This window comes from Festucalex cinctus, chromosome 8 (assembly GCF_051991245.1).
Source record: "Festucalex cinctus isolate MCC-2025b chromosome 8, RoL_Fcin_1.0, whole genome shotgun sequence".
NCBI classification, from domain to species: domain Eukaryota; kingdom Metazoa; phylum Chordata; class Actinopteri; order Syngnathiformes; family Syngnathidae; genus Festucalex; species Festucalex cinctus.
The window spans coordinates 15,231,447-15,248,727 of NC_135418.1; the positions used below are offsets into that span (position 1 = coordinate 15,231,447).

The 17,281-nt window shown below is 37.9% G+C and overlaps 1 protein-coding gene across 2 annotated transcripts in view; it reads left to right on the forward strand.

Moving 5' to 3' along the window:
* Nucleotides 1-17,281, forward strand: part of LOC144023918 (histone deacetylase 7-like) — a 42,536-nt gene that overhangs the window by 7,662 nt on the left and 17,593 nt on the right. For both annotated transcript variants that reach the window (XM_077529865.1, XM_077529866.1), the window contains exons 2-12: nt 10,154-10,335; nt 10,463-10,550; nt 11,102-11,216; nt 11,298-11,374; nt 12,162-12,275; nt 13,525-13,616; nt 13,754-13,852; nt 14,037-14,190; nt 14,821-15,050; nt 15,194-15,388; nt 16,668-16,857. In XM_077529865.1, coding sequence (XP_077385991.1) covers nt 10,204-10,335; nt 10,463-10,550; nt 11,102-11,216; nt 11,298-11,374; nt 12,162-12,275; nt 13,525-13,616; nt 13,754-13,852; nt 14,037-14,190; nt 14,821-15,050; nt 15,194-15,388; nt 16,668-16,857 — 1,486 coding nt within the window. In that variant the 5' untranslated portion in view covers nt 10,154-10,203. The remainder of the gene's footprint in view (nt 1-10,153; nt 10,336-10,462; nt 10,551-11,101; nt 11,217-11,297; nt 11,375-12,161; nt 12,276-13,524; nt 13,617-13,753; nt 13,853-14,036; nt 14,191-14,820; nt 15,051-15,193; nt 15,389-16,667; nt 16,858-17,281) is intronic.

Here is a 17,281-nt window from a genome sequence, read left to right on the forward strand (position 1 = left end):
GATACAGTATCTGCCAGTGTGTTGTGAAAGGCTGGAAACGAATAATAACCAGTCTTTTTATTCAACACGAAGGGTGTCACCTTACCTGAATTGTTTGTTGTCCTTTTAACTTTACAAGTTGTGGTAGCCTCAAGGGTTGTTTCTTAGAAGAGGCCTCATGTGGCTAAAGATAAGAAATTGGCAATAGTACATTAGATAAAACTGTATTTTAGTGTACATCATTCTTCTTCTTCTTCTTCTTCTTCTTCTTCTTCTTCTTCTTCTTCTTCTTCTTCTTCTTCTTCTTCTTCTTCTTCTTCTTCTTCTTCTTCTTCTTCTTCTTCTTCTTCTTTATGCCGGAACAATTTTGACGTGAAAAAAGCGAGTTTTGTGATGATTGTTTGTACTGCGATGGATATTTATTATAAAATAAGTTGGACCAAATGAACACAACAGAACAATAGCGATATTATAGACTCACATCCACACCTTACAGACAAACGAGAGTTTTCAGTTAAAATGCATGTCTCTTGCAGTTTATATTTATTTATATACTGTAGAATAAAATATTTCCTGTCATCCTACAAGCCGCTCAAGTTGAACTAATGAATGACGGATGCTGCGTATCCTTTGCAATATCCTCATGGCTCTGTTGCTGTAACATTTTTGCCCACTTTATATGCCTTTACGAATGAAATGTTGATTTTCACCAACAAAGGGATATTAATCTCTTAATTTAGTTATTACAAAACTCAGGAAAAAAATGTAATCAATTTCATCTGTGTAAGATCTGTACTGGTTGTGGGAATGCTGAAGCATTCCCACATATGTTATTGTGATTTTTATTCTCCACACCTTTTTGCCATGTGACAACTGCCATCTAATACTTCCGATTTACACTGTTCAAATTTCAAATTGCTTCAAAAATTCACGCCTCCCGGGGTATATATATATCATCTGATTTCACATTACTGACAGTATCCGCACAATTTCACGTTGAGTATCAACTTTTCCCCATTCATTTTCAATGGGATAGACATTGAACTATTTCTAAGTGACACTTTTCACGCCCACTTCCATACATAACACTTATCGTTACCAGGTGTTTGATGCTGCTCGTTGGCACAATTGGTAAAGTGCATTGTCCAGTAACCACCAGGAGGTCATCATTTCATAATTTATTTTTCAATTTACTTCATAAGCAATCCTCATATATTCAAATCTGAACATTCAGCTTTCAGCATTCCCACACAATTTCTCCAGAAATTGCACTTAGTCTAGTTTTGAATGCTATCTTACATGAAATGGGTAATGAACTTTGTGGTCAAAGGGTAAATCGGACATGTTACTTGTCATAGTTCTATCAGTGGCAACTTTGAGGCAACCTTCAACTGCAATGCTGCTGATCTTTACTGAAATTAATGCACGACTTCCTGTGTCATCCTCAGCTGTAATTCTTTCACGCCGACCACTCTTGCAATATTCTGCACATTGTCACCTGTTCCAAATGTATTTGTCCAGTGAACTGCAAAATGCTTGATAGTGAAGTCAAATGTCAACCTCAGATAGTCATTGCAGGGTATCCATTTGTAGGCTATTGCAACCTATACCCAGGAAAGAACCTTTACAAGTCTCCAGTGTTTGCCAATGTAATCCACAGCAGCGTGCTGACAATAAGCACAGTGTTCTGGACAGGCCACAGCCCAAGATCACATTTCCTGTTCCTGATTTAAGATTTCAACTCATATGACTGTGATACACTCCTCAATACACAGAAATAGGACTACTTGTGTATTGTGTGCGGGAAACAAAATGAGACGAATGAGCAATAACAACACAGTTCGAACAAAGTCAGCAGCTTTTTTTTTTTTTTTTTTTTAACGGCCAAAACTACCAGTCAATTAACCTAATGTTAATTGACCTAGTGACCTGGTGTGAAATTCAATACAGGTAAAATGCATTTTAATCTCAGTGCCAAACTTCTGAAATTCAAGGAGTACTTTTTTTTTTTTTTTTTTTTAAATGTTTCACGTACAGCTGCCAACACTATCAAACTCTAAACACTTTGTAGGCATACTGTATAAATGTTTCTCCACAGGATGCAGCAGTGTTGTAAATGAACGTAAACATTACTCCCATTTTTGTTTTGATTATGACTTACTCGCACGTGCCCAGTTTAATCTCTCACCTGCTATCATTTTATAATATTTTATGAAGGTCTGGGTGCCGATACCAGCCTTATTTTAAGGTATCGGTACTAGTGACGATGGCTGATACCTGTATGGGCCTCCCTCTAGTGGCCGTTTTACAATCAGGAACTGGAAATTAGAAATTAGAGGAAATTAAAATTGCCATAAATTTGATGCAATTTGAAGGAAAATTACAATATTAGGGTAGGTCTTTCTTTAAAATCATTTGTTGTGGGGGGAATTTTATTTACTAGTGGTATCTGTAACTGGTATTGGTATCGGTCTAAAAAAAATGTATTTAATTTTATGCAAGTCTGGTTTACTAGTTGGTGTTTCCAGGTTCTATAAATGCTCTGTGTAAACAAATAGCCCAAATAACAATTTTCATCTGTTTTTAGTTAAAAACAGTCTCATGTAAACAGCACATCCACTGAGGATGACGGTGGTAAAAAAATAAAGATACTCTTTTAACAATCAACAGTCTGTCTGTTGTGAAAAATCAATTTCAACCTCCTAAAGAGCATGCTAGCTTGTGACATTGTATCACGCTCACACTAGCTGACAGAACCTTACCTTGCTTACCCTGCACAGCCCGAAGGACAGAAAATCAGGAGACTTGTGACTCATGTCAGTTGAAGAACGTGGCAGGGACTGCAGACCGCACACAGCATGTGAGCTATGAAAAGATTATAGTTCACTTCACTTTTGCTTTGACATGTGAATTCATATTTCACATATGCGTCCAACCACGTTTTTTTGTTTTGTTTTTCTGTCTTGACTTCCACTAGATTCAGGAAATCATGTAGGCCTATTTAAATTATTGTGTCTTAAAAAAAGGTTAATCGTGCAAAAATATTACCGGGCCAGTTGATAATTGTGACTCACTTAAGGGAGTTCTTCACAATATCAATCTGAGACTGCTTCACGTTGATTTGCTCAGGAAAGGCGGGAAAATCTATACAATATTTTGAGCTGATTTGACGATGTGGCATCTTGTTTGTTTTGACTAATCACAGCAACGGATGAAAATGCCATCTTGGGGTGGGGGGGGGGCACAAACAAACATCTTTACCCAGGGATGGACTGGCACAAAAATTCGGCCCTGGAATTTTGACTTCGGCCCGACTCCTGCTATCATGTAGTTCTGCCACTGATGTTGATTGAGGACGTTTCAGTTTGCTATCCATATTTGAAATGGATTAACGGAAGGGTCCCTCTAAATCATGGGCCTAAATTATTATTATTATTTTTTTAATTAGTTGCCTCTCTACCTTGCAAGATCTCCACATATAACGTCACGACTCATTTTATTGGCTACGAGCAACTTCCTTGTCACTTGTCAACCTACGGGAGCAGCCGTGGTCCAAAAATGGCAAATTTACCGTTTGCTGCATTTAGTGTAAGAATTGAGAATGATTTTACGGGGCTTTTTTACGGCTAATACGGGACCCTAATTCAGAACAAATTTATTCATAACTGCGTGGCTAAAACTCACAAACAATACAACCACTTGTGGGGGCATTTGCTTTTAAATGCACTTGATGCCACACCATCATAACAACAAATGCACTGCCTACTGCTATTAATACGTCATCACATACACTTGCTTGATTGCTCTCTGCAACAACAGGTGACGCTAAAAATAATCAGCAGTGGCTGCATGGACTGAAACACACACTTAGCAAAAGACTGCTCCCTTCAAAAGAAACAAAGGGCTTCTATTAAGGGCGCTATTTTACACAGACATACAACATTGCTCATGCACATGCACCTTCAACTGTTGCACTCTCCGATCCTACATATGCAAACACAAAGACCTGCTGTGTACACTCAAAAGAAGCAACTGCAAGCTATTAATATCTTGGCAGGCATAGGGTGGACACACACATACACAAGAACACACACGTATGGATGCACACATTTGGAGATTGATACTCCAGCTGCTCGGAAGCAGAGGGACAGAATGTCCCCGACAGCTGTGCATTCCTCTCAACGTAAGAGTAGAGGGGTGGGCGGGAAACGGAGAGATAGGTGGCAAGTAGAGGAACTATACTAAAAGTGGGCATTATGGTGACGCAAGTAAACTTTCACAAGCCAATAAGATGCAAGAAATGTAGTCATTTGAGGGGTATCATCATTATTATCGTGACTGTAGGTTTGTGGAAGTCTGTTTCAAATATTACCTCATTTTGATATGGCTGTTGATTTGGATTGAGCTCTTTTTGTGGACCTCATAAGATGCATGAGGTCACTGATGATGTAGTGGTACATTCCACTGACCGTGTGGGTTTAATTCCCACTCAGTGATGATGTGGATGGTTGGTTGCCTGTATAAGATGACTGACACTCAAGTCGGTGTCAGGTCTGCTTTTCGCCCAAGACGTCGGCTCACCAAGAGCATGGAAAGTAAAATGTGCAGAAGATGCATCAATGAAGTGTATCCAAGTCAATGACCTCAATGGAGAAGCAACTTTCTAATTTTGTAGGGCATATTTTTTATGTATGCATGTATGTATTTATTTATTTACATCTTAATAATCCTGAAGCAAAGCTTTTATGAGCAATTGAATGAACAACTGTTTTTCTTTTAAAAAAAAAAAAGTTTTTATTTCTTAAAGTCACCTAGTGTATAATAACAAACTGTCTTTTCTTTTCTCTTCTTCTAAGAAAAAAAGCAAACTGTTTTTTCTTGCCCAAAAGCAATGCAAAAAATAAAAAAAAAAATAAAAAGAGGATCTACTGTAATATAATTTGAGAACATTATAAACATTTTATATTATAATATATTTGTATTCTTAAAGGCCACACCTCCTGGCTGATGTTCGGTGTAACATACCCTAATTAATTTCCATTTCTGTTTAGCGAATATATCATCCCTTATTAATTTGCCAGTTATTTTGTCGTTCAGTTGGATGTTCTCTGTGTTAAAGTGGTTCCAGCCAGAGTCAGACACGTGTGAAAAGTGGAATCAATCATGACAAGCACTTAATTCCGTTGTTAAATGTGCTAGCTGTGTCAGACTTATGTTAGCTTAGCAATTAGCATGGCTTCTCCATGTTTCCTCATCACGCCTTTGCGAGAACAATGGAGGTGATGATTACTAACTCGGCAGCAGGTTGCGTTGTTTTTAGCCACACTATTAGCCAGTGACGCTTGTTGCTAGCTAGCTGGTTGTGGCGTAACATCCGCGTAAGTAGCACAGAGCGTGTTGTGGCAATGTTAACATGCGTACTATAGCCCAGTTGTTTGCTTGATTCGAAACAATTTCAAAATCTGTGATTTTCAATTTTGTCATTTGAGGCACAAATTGCCAATGTTGACCCGCAAACTGTGATGCGAAACCGCTATAATTCGAGCCTTGAGATCTAACTGAGTGTGTTTCTTTCAAGGGATTGCATGCATCAAGTTGTCATCATATCACTCATACATTCTCACTGCAGGGTTGCTAATCCAAGCAGGTTCAAAGCGCAAGTATAATACAGTGCAGACTGTATGCACACAAATAGTAACTCTCACTTATCCTAAAGCGTGACTTACTGACTGAACTCCATCCAATAACACAGTGGCATTCACTTCAACCCAACAATAAACAAAGCCAAATTTATAGGCCACAATGTGGATCTAAATACAGCTGACAGACATCTGCACTCTCAAGCTGCAGCAATGCGCCAGTAAATCTATTCAACCAAAATAGCAGCTTCTGCTTGCCTAAATGAACCAAGAGGATGTTATGGTGCAGACTAACTTTAGATACAGGAAGTGCGCAAGTGTCTGTGTATGTGTGTGTGGCGTGCAGAAGGCCCACAGAAAGAGGATGGATGGTTGTGAAACAAATATGCCATTACAGAAACCAGAAGTTTGTCTCCCGTTTATTTTTAGTACCACAATGCTCAAAAGGAGAAGAGAGAGAAACTACTCGCACAGATCATTTCTACATACCGTTATGGTTATTCATAAAACGCTTCAAGATCTTATCATGGCAAAAATAATGATATTCTCTTTCATCTTTATCATTTTAAACTGATAACTGTTTTCTAAACAACCTTTTTTGTTGAATTAATACCTTGTTGACTGGCAATCAAAGGTATATTGTGCGGGTGTATCTAATGAAGTGTATATAATATATTTTTTGGGACGGGGAGGACGTATGTTTTTGAATGTATGGTTTTTCCACACGCTATGACAGTAAGGTACCTGACTGCTTACTGTGTTAAAATACTCAATTGGATTACTGCCAGTACATCATGTTTCCTCCTTGTAACTGATAAGCAATCACTCAATACACCACTGAACATCAAACATGAGTCAATAAAAAGAAGCTTGGCATAGGCGGTGAAGATTTATTTGACACTTGCTTACTTAGTCGCGTCAGTCATCAAACAAATCCATGTTCCTTAGCATCATTTTGACAGAAAAAAGCCTTTTCAGTGTTTTCTTTCCGTTATTATTATTATTATTATTATTATTTTTATTATTATTTTCCAAGAAGCAATGTTTGTTTCCAGGATCAAGCCTCTCTCTCTCTCTCTCTCTCTCTCTCTCTCTCTCTCTCTCTCTCTCTCTCTCTCTCTCTCTCTCTCTCTCTCTCTCTCTCTCTCTCTCTCTCTCTCTCTCTCTCTCTCTCTCTCTCCTTGCAATAAAGTGTAATTGAACATCCACTACTGTAGGTGGCAGTGGCGCTCTCATTGTCAGTGTGCCAAGTTGGGTCCCCGAGAGCCGCTATCCAGCCTGTTTTCCATGTCTCCCTCCTTCGGTGCAGCTGAATCTAATGATCAGCTCATCAGCAACCTTTGATCACCTTTGCAGAAGTCTGATAACGATCCTGATCATGAACCAGGTGTGTTAGTGGAAAGAAACATGGAAAACCAGCTGGGTTGAGGCTCTCGAGGCCACCCCTGTCTAGGTTCTTCTTGTTGGATAAATAGTTAACAGGAATGAAAAAGGCAGGGAGAGACCAAAAAAACAAAAACAAAAAAACAAACAAAAAAACAAAAAAAACAACAACAATGTTAATAAAGTTATTATTTGTTATAATTTCATCTATACTTCTTTTTTTCTTTAATGTTAATACGTGTACTTCAGACAATTTTATAGACAAATCATTTTATTTGTAGGAGAGTTTGGGGGCATGTAATGTTTTCTAATTACTGGGGGTGTAACAGAAAATAATTAAGAAGCACTTACCTAAAACATTTAAAAACAGATTACATGCGTTCATGCAGGTAATTCCTGCTACCCCCGCCCACACTAATGACTTGCCTCTTTGTTTCTATTATTACATTATTTCCTTGTACACCACATGACCTCCTTGTGTTGCGTGACAAGCTATTATTACAGTCAGTGATTTTGAATGAGATGATCTTTTTAGCCATCTCTTTTCTCCTGCTTATCGTGTTCAGCAAATAAGAGGCGGGCTACAACTTGAACGGTCATCATTCAAACCCACATTACATTATTGGAAGCACGCGAAAAGCATTCAAAGCCCACACACAGATCGGCTGAACTTGCAATATGAACCGGAACCCTTTTGAATTTGAGGCAGATGTGACAACCTCTTTTTATTATTGATTAAATTCCTCACAGATTCAAATGATAGAAATAAATTCCCCACATTTTTTCTCACTGCACTCCTGTTGCTCATGTGAATTGCAAGAGCAGAAGTGAAACCACAATGCTTAAATGTGCATTAGCATGTACTGTAAATCCTACTGGTCTCATTAACTCCCTTTATTATTCGACTGCATGCAAGCAGTGTGGGAGGGACTATAGCAAACGCGAAACACCCTCACAGAGATGATGATTTCACTGTGAGTCAGTCTGACTGTTAGGAACTGGACCCAAATGGACCTGCATGTGACCCTGAAATCTAATGCTGTGAAGAGAGACATTTACGGGAATCTTTGGATGTTTGCTTTATACTGTTGTCCATTGGTTGTGTCGAGGTTCACAGAGCTGACTTCCAAGTTCCATGCAGTCGTATTATTATAGTTCATTCATCCACAGGTGCCCCTGTGATTGACTAGTGGTCAGTCCAGGATGTAGTCCACCTTGGGAAAAAAGATACTTTTTCTGTTGTTTGAGTTTTTTATGTAGAGTATTTTTTTTTGTCTTTTTCATTTCAGTAATAGAATATTTACCACTATTGTATATCTGTAAAAAGATTGGCTCTCTTATGACAATATTGAGCAATATTGTCGGTAACAGTCATATGCATGCGCCAGGCATATAGGCTGGGTACATTTCCCACTTCCATATGCAACTCACTCAACTTCCCACAGCTGATGTCATGTTGCTCCTTCCCCATTTAAAAGTGTTGGCAGCCAAGTCGTGCTCTCCACTTTTTCACAATTACTTTAAGACTCAAATGATCAATTCTGCTTAATCAACATACTGTATTTCTTCATGATTAATTGATGCCTATATTTTTCAGCCCCTGTCTACACGTAGCCGGGGGTTTTGCAAATTGGAGATATTTTTCTGCATTTTGCCCCGTCATCCACATGTATTTATTTATTTATTTTTATTTAAAAAAAAAAAAAAGAAAAAAAGAAAAAAGAAATGTCTTGTGTGCGCTAATAGTCCATGCTTGTGCGACATATGGTGGACGTGACGTCAAGAAACAAGCAGTATTTGGCTAACTACTGCCGCCTAGAGGCTTGGCATGCACATCATTGTCGGTCCAATTTGTGGAAGTGACGTCGCCAGACAGAAGCTTATTCTGATTGGATAGGATTTGGGGAACTGCTGCCACCTCAAGGTCTGGCATTGTTATTATGAATGTATTTAAAAACGTATTAATGTGGTTAGCTGTGGATGTTTTCTTTTCTATAAACGTGACGGAATTTATTTCTACACAAGGAGTGGGGAAATATCCGTTTTTAAAAACACCCTGCTATGTGTGTACATGGCCTCAGTCACAAGTTCCATTTCTTACATTAAGGGGCCACAAAATATCATCCGGCAGGCCATAAATGGCCCCAAGGCCACAGCTTTGAGACCCCTGTTTTAAAGCCTATTTATTCATCTGATGCTATAAGTCTACATGTACTTGTTTGCCTATTAGTAAATAAATAATGTCCTTCTCTTTGATTTTGATTTGATTTAGAATTTTTATTTTGAATATGCATAAAAAAATCAGGATAATAATAATAATAATAATAATATATATATATGTATAAATATATATACAGTCTTCCCTCGATATAACGCGGTTCACTTTTCGCGGTCTCGCTGTAACGCGGATTTTTTTTTAAGTGCAATTTTGCATATTTTTTACTGTAATATACCCATTTTATAAAATTTATGAAGGTTTGAACATTGTTAATGTTTGAACAAGAGAGAAATGTGAGAACATGTAAATGCCTCAATGAGAAAAGTGTATAAATTGTGCGGTCGGGGATTTTAGAGCCTTAAAACATTTACATTTAAATAAAACATAAAACATTTACAGAGTTGTAAAACATAAAGCAAACTACTTCTCGGATTTCATTTATTGCGGGTATTTTTTGGAACCTAACCCCAGCGGAAAACGAGGGAACACTGTATATATATATATATAATGGAAAAAAACTTGTAAACAGAAAAAAAAGTAAAAATAATAATAAGGAAACAAAGAAATTGAAGAAAACAAGAAACAAAACTTATTAAGCAACAACAGATATAAAGTAAGGCAGTCATCATGGTAATAAGTTAGACATACATGTTCAAAAAGGAGTAGGAAGAAGTATAAACTTTTATCTTACTACCCTTTTATTTCTATTACAACATCAAAATATCAAAAGAAAGGGTTTCATGATTTGTAAATTTCGCTAAATATAGTATTCGGTTATCTAATATATTATTAGACTTAATGAGGATTTATACACTTGTTATTCGTAATAAATAATATAGTATATATATACTTGGCTTTTACATACTACTACTACTACTAATAATAATAATAATAATAATAATATGATATTGATCATTTCTGTTCCACTCTATAGTGGATGCCATCAGCAAAGGTCCTTCACTACCCAAAAGTGGGGAGCAGTCCATGGACCTAAGCGTCTCCCAGAGATTGGGTCATCCAGGCCAAGATTCGGCTATGCTGGCCCCTCACCGGCCCGTATTCCTGGGACCCTTTAACTCTCAGCCCTGCTCCCAATTCCCTTACCAACAGTTGCAGGTATGTCCAAATGCACAAACCTCGTTATTGTTTTGGAGTGCCGTTGTTTTTCATGGACTTCTCATTGGTGCTGGAGTCAAATTGCAAATTTGCATAGTTGCTTTCATCATCATTCTTCTTCTTTCAGTATAACACTGAACAAAGGCAAAGAGAGATGGAGGCTGAGAAGCAAGAAGAGCTACAGCAGCTAATACGAAAGAGTAAAAATGAACAAAGTGAGTGTCTCGCGTACAATATTTAGTAATAGTGTTCTATTCTATTCTGGTAAGATTGTTGACATCTTTATCTGACTCATAGATTTCTGTATGTTTCAATGAAAAGGGGATTTCCAGCAGTCCTGTAACCATTTTGTTCTCCGATTCCAAGGAAATTGCGTGAATGCAAAAAAAAAAAAAAAAAAAAAAACTATGTCAAACCAGCCAGATTGTTTCAGGAAGTAGCTCAAGCTGTACCCCATACAGGAAGACAACTTTGTTCAAAGAAACATGACAGATTGTACTCGATTTGTCAATTTTACTTGTAATGTTGCGTAGTGGAGAAGTGTGGCAGGAAAGGGAGTGTGGTTGGCCTGGTGGTACAATTTTGAAGGGTGCACAATTTCAAAAGGAGAGAAATATATGCAGTAGTAGCAGAAGTGCTTAACTTATGATTTACCACTGGACGAATGGAAGACGCCCATGTTGCAGTTCCATGGGTCAGGTGGCGCGCTACTTATGAAATGAAGCTGCTACTCATTCCGACTTGCTGTGCTGATGTTGCCCTGCAGGTGCTGTAGCCAGTCCACTGGTGAGGCAGAAACTCAGAGAGCACTTAATTATGAAGAACCAGCCCACCCATGACAGGGTCACCCCCAAACACAGCAGCCCTACACCAGGATACGGGTTTGTCCTAACAAAATTAAAAGAAAAAAAAAAGTCCTATTACTGTATATTTGTTGAACTGAATTTGTTTTGGTTACCAAGGCACCCGCTTCCAGACATGTCCCCAAAGTCTCAGCCGTCACCCAGTGACATCCAGCGGAAGGAACTGCGGAGAACAGGTGAGTCATTGTTCCTCTTTTGTTCACACCTTCAGGTGAAACAAGTGACTGGTGATTTTCCATTATAGCTGTCTTTGTATTTTGTCAACCGCAACAAGAGAATGAAAAAGTGAACAGGTAAGGATAAAGACCAGTCATGAAACGTCATGCCTGCAGGGCCAGAAAGAGAAAGAAAGAGAACAAAATCTCTCAAGTCCTAAAAACAACAGTGACAGTGAAACACAAAGACCAAAACAGTTGCATAACATTGACTGAGGTATGTGTGAAATGAACTGTGTGAGAGTCCAGAGCAGGTTTGTCTCACCGTGAGAATGACAGGAGGAGTGGTTAGAGCTTCTTACAGCACACTGCGTCTTTAATGGGATTATTTATTTGCCTTATTCCAAATCTTGTTCTTGTGCTTCTTTTGGTTCATGACCTAAGGACAATACAAAGCAGCCTTGCATCTTTTTGGAACCAGATACTGGTTGATTTATTTATTGATTGATTGATTGATTTGTGGGGTGGCGTCTATTGGATTCTGAGCCAACTAAACATTGTATTCTCTTGACATGGTTCAGAATCAGATATTTGCTTTGTTCCCCTTGAACTGGTTTTAAGAATATCACTTTTAAGTTAAAAGCTTTACTTTGTGCGTGTCTGTGGTCTTGCTACGTCTTTCGTCCGTTTCTTTAGGCTGCAATTCATGGGCTAAATATATACACATGCATGCGAGCGTTGTGTTGTGCACGTGTTTCCTTGCGTGTTTATTTCTGTTTTTTTTTTGTTTTTTTTTGTTTGCATGCAGTGTCTGAGCCGACATTGAAGTGGAAGTTAAAGAAGCTCATCAGCACAAGACCAAACCCATTGCAGAGAAAGATCAGTGCCCCTCCTGCTGTCAAGCGCAGGACAGAAACTCTTGGTAGAGTATTTGCGTTGAGCCTCTTCATGCTATTATTCTCGTGATCTTGTCTTTTATGTACAGTACTTTGTTTTTGTACAGTATTGCACTAAAAGACTACACTTGTCAACAGCAAATTTACATCAGAGATGGCTTTATGTGTCTCTAAATGTATTTTTGACGTGGATTTAAAAAAAAAAAATGTCTTTACTTTTTTCTAGCATATCAGGTTTTTTTTTTGCTTTGTTCTTAAATTTGACCTATAAAAGAATCTAATATTTAATTTATAAATATTACTGTAAATAAGTACATAAATAAATAAATAAATAAATACAGAAATACAGAAATACTACTACTACTATTATTATTATTATTAGTATTATTATTATTATTATTATTATTATTATTATTATTATTATTATTACCAAAGAAAAAGGACAGACTCGGAATCAAAAAAATTCTTGAAAAGTTTATGTGCTTCTCTGATTAAATATGTTTTAAAAATGTGTTGCTATTTAATCCATCCATCCATCCATCCATCCATCCATCCATCCATCCATCCATCCATCTTCTGTACCACTTATCCTGTTGACATAGACATAGATCTAAACCGTAGATGTCTCGTCCGCAATGTGCGCCAATGTCAAGAAATGTGAGCAGCCATCATGGAACAGAGCTGCTCGATCACTCTTAACATTACAGTCAATGGAGCGCGGACCTTAAAAGAACTGCAGATTGCTCAAATGTCCGAAATTCTCAGCCCATTTTCATTTTTGTTGTTAGATATGACACGAGAGTTGACACGAACAACTATGTCAAAAATGTAAATTTAAAAATTCAGCCTGAATCATAGCCACGTTAATTCAGTAGGTAATAAACCAATATGTTTTTAAATCCGTCAACTACAGCACAGCCAAGCAGAGCAGTCCCCTGTCCTAAGACGGCTGACCAATGGCGACGTTGCCGATTACGTCATGAGACATCTAGTGTTTATATCTATGGTCATTCCAGCTGACCTCGGGTGAGGTTCATGCATTGGTTGCCAGTCTGTCATGGGGCCCTACGATAGACAAACGAGCATTCACACTTAGATTCACACCATCACCGAGGGGAAACTGCCTGTACCAATATTAGGCGGATGTACCGCCACACCAACAGTGACCTTTATCTATTACACACTATTTGATGTTTACCTATATTTCTAATGTGGATCTCAGCTAATTTAGAGAGAGATCAGACACTGAGTTAACATCGGAATTCTATCTTCCAGACTCTTCTCCCAGCAGCACCCCAGCATCAGATTGTAGCTCTCCCAATGACAGCCTCCATTCAGACAATGGAGGCCTCCCACTTGCTCAAGAGGTACATATACAGTACATTGCTCCAAATGATCTGAGTATGGCCTCAAATTACTTGTAGCATGAATGTACAGCATTTTGTAACTATTCTTCTGATTAAAACGGACATATTTGTGTCATCAATATGTTCATCTGATTCAGGCACAAAGGCTTCTGCTGAAAGATGGCCGATTGGCCAATTTCACCCTGCCCACCAACCCGACTGCAAGGCCCAACATCACTGCAGGGCTTCCTGCACAGGTGAGCGTGACCATATACCCGAGTAGACATTGAATTGCAAATAAGGCAAACTCTCAAATGTGATTGGGCTTGTTGCAAGATGCATGTTTTGAGAATATATTCTAAGAATAAAAGCGGATTCTGTTTTGCCCTAGACATCCATGCTAGTCCATTTCACTTTTCCATCTCTTATTTTTCAATCCAGGTTGACCTGCGAGTAGCCAGGACTTTGGCAGTATCCGCTCTGCCTCAGGTCTACTTACCTCTTGATGGAAGTTTTGCAGCCCAGGCTCACGGCCTACAGCCTGTACTCATACTGGAACCACATACTGGGCTTGTACACTCACAAGTCATCTCCTGTGAGTAATCAATGACTTAAATAGTTCGTCATACTGCAACAAATTGATCAACATTTGGCAATATTCAGATATCATGTAGCACACGTTCACTCTGACATGTACATTTTCTTTTTCCATTTTTCCATTTTTTATTCCATTTCTTTCGTAATTTTTATTTGAAAAAGATATGAGATTGTAAAACCATTTTGCCCGCTAGCTAGTCTTCATGACCACCTTGAGCAATGTTTAAAGATTAAATAATAATAAAAGCAACTATGGAAGTCATTATTACAGACCAGTTCTTTTTTGTCTAGTACTTGTAGTTGCAAGGGATGAATTACATTCAATTAATTAGTAAATTCATTTGTTAAGTTTTTTTAAGGTACATAGTTTTAATATTTTTTTGTTATCTTTTTAGTACTGTATTGTGCTATTATAAACTGCAATATACTGTAAAATAATAAACACAAGGGCTCCTCCTAGTGGCCATTAGGTATTAATGCATTAACTTGACTTTTTAAGACGTCTCCTTTTCTTTAATGCAAATTCATTTTTGTAACTGAATTCAGCATTTTATCATTAACTAATCATCTTTTTTTTCTGCCCCTCCTCCAATTCCACTCCTATGTTGTTATTGCACAATATCCACAGATCAAGGTTTGAGTCCTCCTCCTCTGCAACAGCGACCTCACTTGACCTCCCCTACACGAAAGGAAGGCCTGACAATCTTTTCCTCCCACAAACCCTTGGAGCGAACGCGCTCAGAACCTCCGCCCTACAGCCACTCGCCCCTTCCTCTGCATGCCAGCCTGCACTGTCACACTCAGCAAAGCCACAAGAGTGGGCTGGAGAGGTTTAAGTTGAATTCGCTCCTGAGTAAGGTGAGCGGTGAGAGATGCACACGCATGCGTGTCATGATGTCACACTCAAATGAGTTCATTGAGATGTAATTCTGTTGTATTATTACAATGTTATGATTTAACAAAATATAAACTTATCCATTAAGAATGCTCATTTGACCCAGATCCCGTCAGAAGACATGGACCTGGAGGAAATTGGATCCGAGTCTGGGTCCGTGTGCGGCTCCGAAGCGGGCTCGTTTTGTGAGGACAGCTATCGCAGGAGACAGAGCTCTGTCAGCACGGACTCCGTTTATGACACAGAGTCCACGACCTCGTCACGGGAAAGCCTGATTGAGAACTCGCATTCTATCAGTCAGGTAAGGTCCATGAAACGTGTCGAACATGTTTTGGTTTATGCTGTGCTGTGCCTCATTGGGGTGTGAGATTTTGAGATTTTTTTTTATTTTTTTTTATCTAATGCTTGAAATGCTGTAGATAGAACAACAAGCAATACTGTTTGTTCTCTGCCCTAAACAACAGTCAGGAGGAATAGCCTGTTTGAAATACAAAATTGAATTTTAGAATTGTGTGAATGCTGAGCCTTTACACAGATGTCAAATCAGTTTCCCCCCCACCCCTATATTTTCTACATTTTTGGATTGATTCGAGCCATACCAACTTTTAGACTGTTCATCTTATCCCTACTGCATTTTTCTTTTCAAAATTTCAAAATAAAAGCTAAAAAAAAAAAAAAAGACTTTTTTTTTTTTTTGGGTCTTATTTCTACGTTTGTTTTTTGTTTGTTTGTTTGTTTGTTTGTTTTTTGTTTGTTTGTTTTTTGCCGATTCCAGCCATCCCAATTTTGTGTTGTTCAAATTAAGTGAACAGCGTAATAAATAAATAAATACAATAATAATAATAATAATAATAATAATAATAATAATAATAATAATAATTCTAGTTTCTCCTCTAATTTCTACATTTGGCCAAGTCAAACAATTTCAACTTTAAACTGTCCAATTTATCTCCACTCCAGTTTCCCCCTCAAAAAAATATTATAAATAAATAATGCAAAATATATTTTTGTTTTCCTCTTCTAATTTCTACATGTTTTAACCGATTCAAACTTTTCCACCTTTAAATTATTCATCTTATCCATATGTTGCTTATCCAATTTCAAAATAAAAGAAACAATTACATTTTTTCCTCTTCCTATGTTCTACATTTTATTTAATTTTTTTAACAATTCCAACGATTAAAATTTCAGCATATCATTCAATATCATTCCACAAACGATTCCACAATTTTTCCTTCAACCTCTCAGCCTTTACATGCAATTTCTCCAGAAATAGCATTGCATAATTTAAAACATTTCTCAATCAAAAATTACTTGATAAAGAAAATACAAAGCAAAGGATGGACATCTTTCTGGACTGTTAAACTAAATTCACTGTACCTCCACGAACATTTGTTTTAACAGTAGGGGGCGCCATAGCTTTAAAAACATCTGTCAACCCTTTTAGATAGATTTTAAAGACAGACATTGTCAAGCATAGTTGTAGGATCCAGATGAGTGCAATTTGATTTAAAATTTGGTCTTTCATGTATGTTACTGTCCTATTCTTATATTTTTAACGCTTCACGTGGGAATCACAGCGGCAGTTGGTCCATCGATCGGGGTTTCACATGGACTCGCCTAACGTGCCCATCCTGATGTGGCCTCACCAGCCTTTGCTCCGAACCCAGTCCTCTCCGGCCTCCACCTCCCTGCCTCCGAATGCATCCACCACCGTACCCGTTTCTATGTCCAGTCCTGCTCCAGATGTCAAACTCCGCTTCACTACTGGTAAGTTGCACAGAAACAAAGCAAAAAGCAAAAAACACAAAACTTTTTTTTCTTTCTATGACTGTCAATATTTCCTTTTTGAGTGGGAATGTTTGATACCACTTTTTTTTTTTTTTTAGACTGATAGCAATTTAAGTATTCAATTCATACTAGTTACCGATACTGATACCAAGTACCAATACCACTTTTGATACATGAAATTTCCCAAAAAGACAATTGCAGTTAATTTCAAAGAAATAACTAATCCCAAAGTAGCATTTTTCCTTCAATTAAATGAAATTAATGGCAATTTTCTAATTTCTAAAGAGGGCGGCCGATACCGCAAGTACCGATACCTTGAAAGAAGCCTGATACCGATACCTGGTATCTGTACTCGCCCATCCCATTAAAACAACCTTTTCAAAAATGTTCTTGAACCCACCGC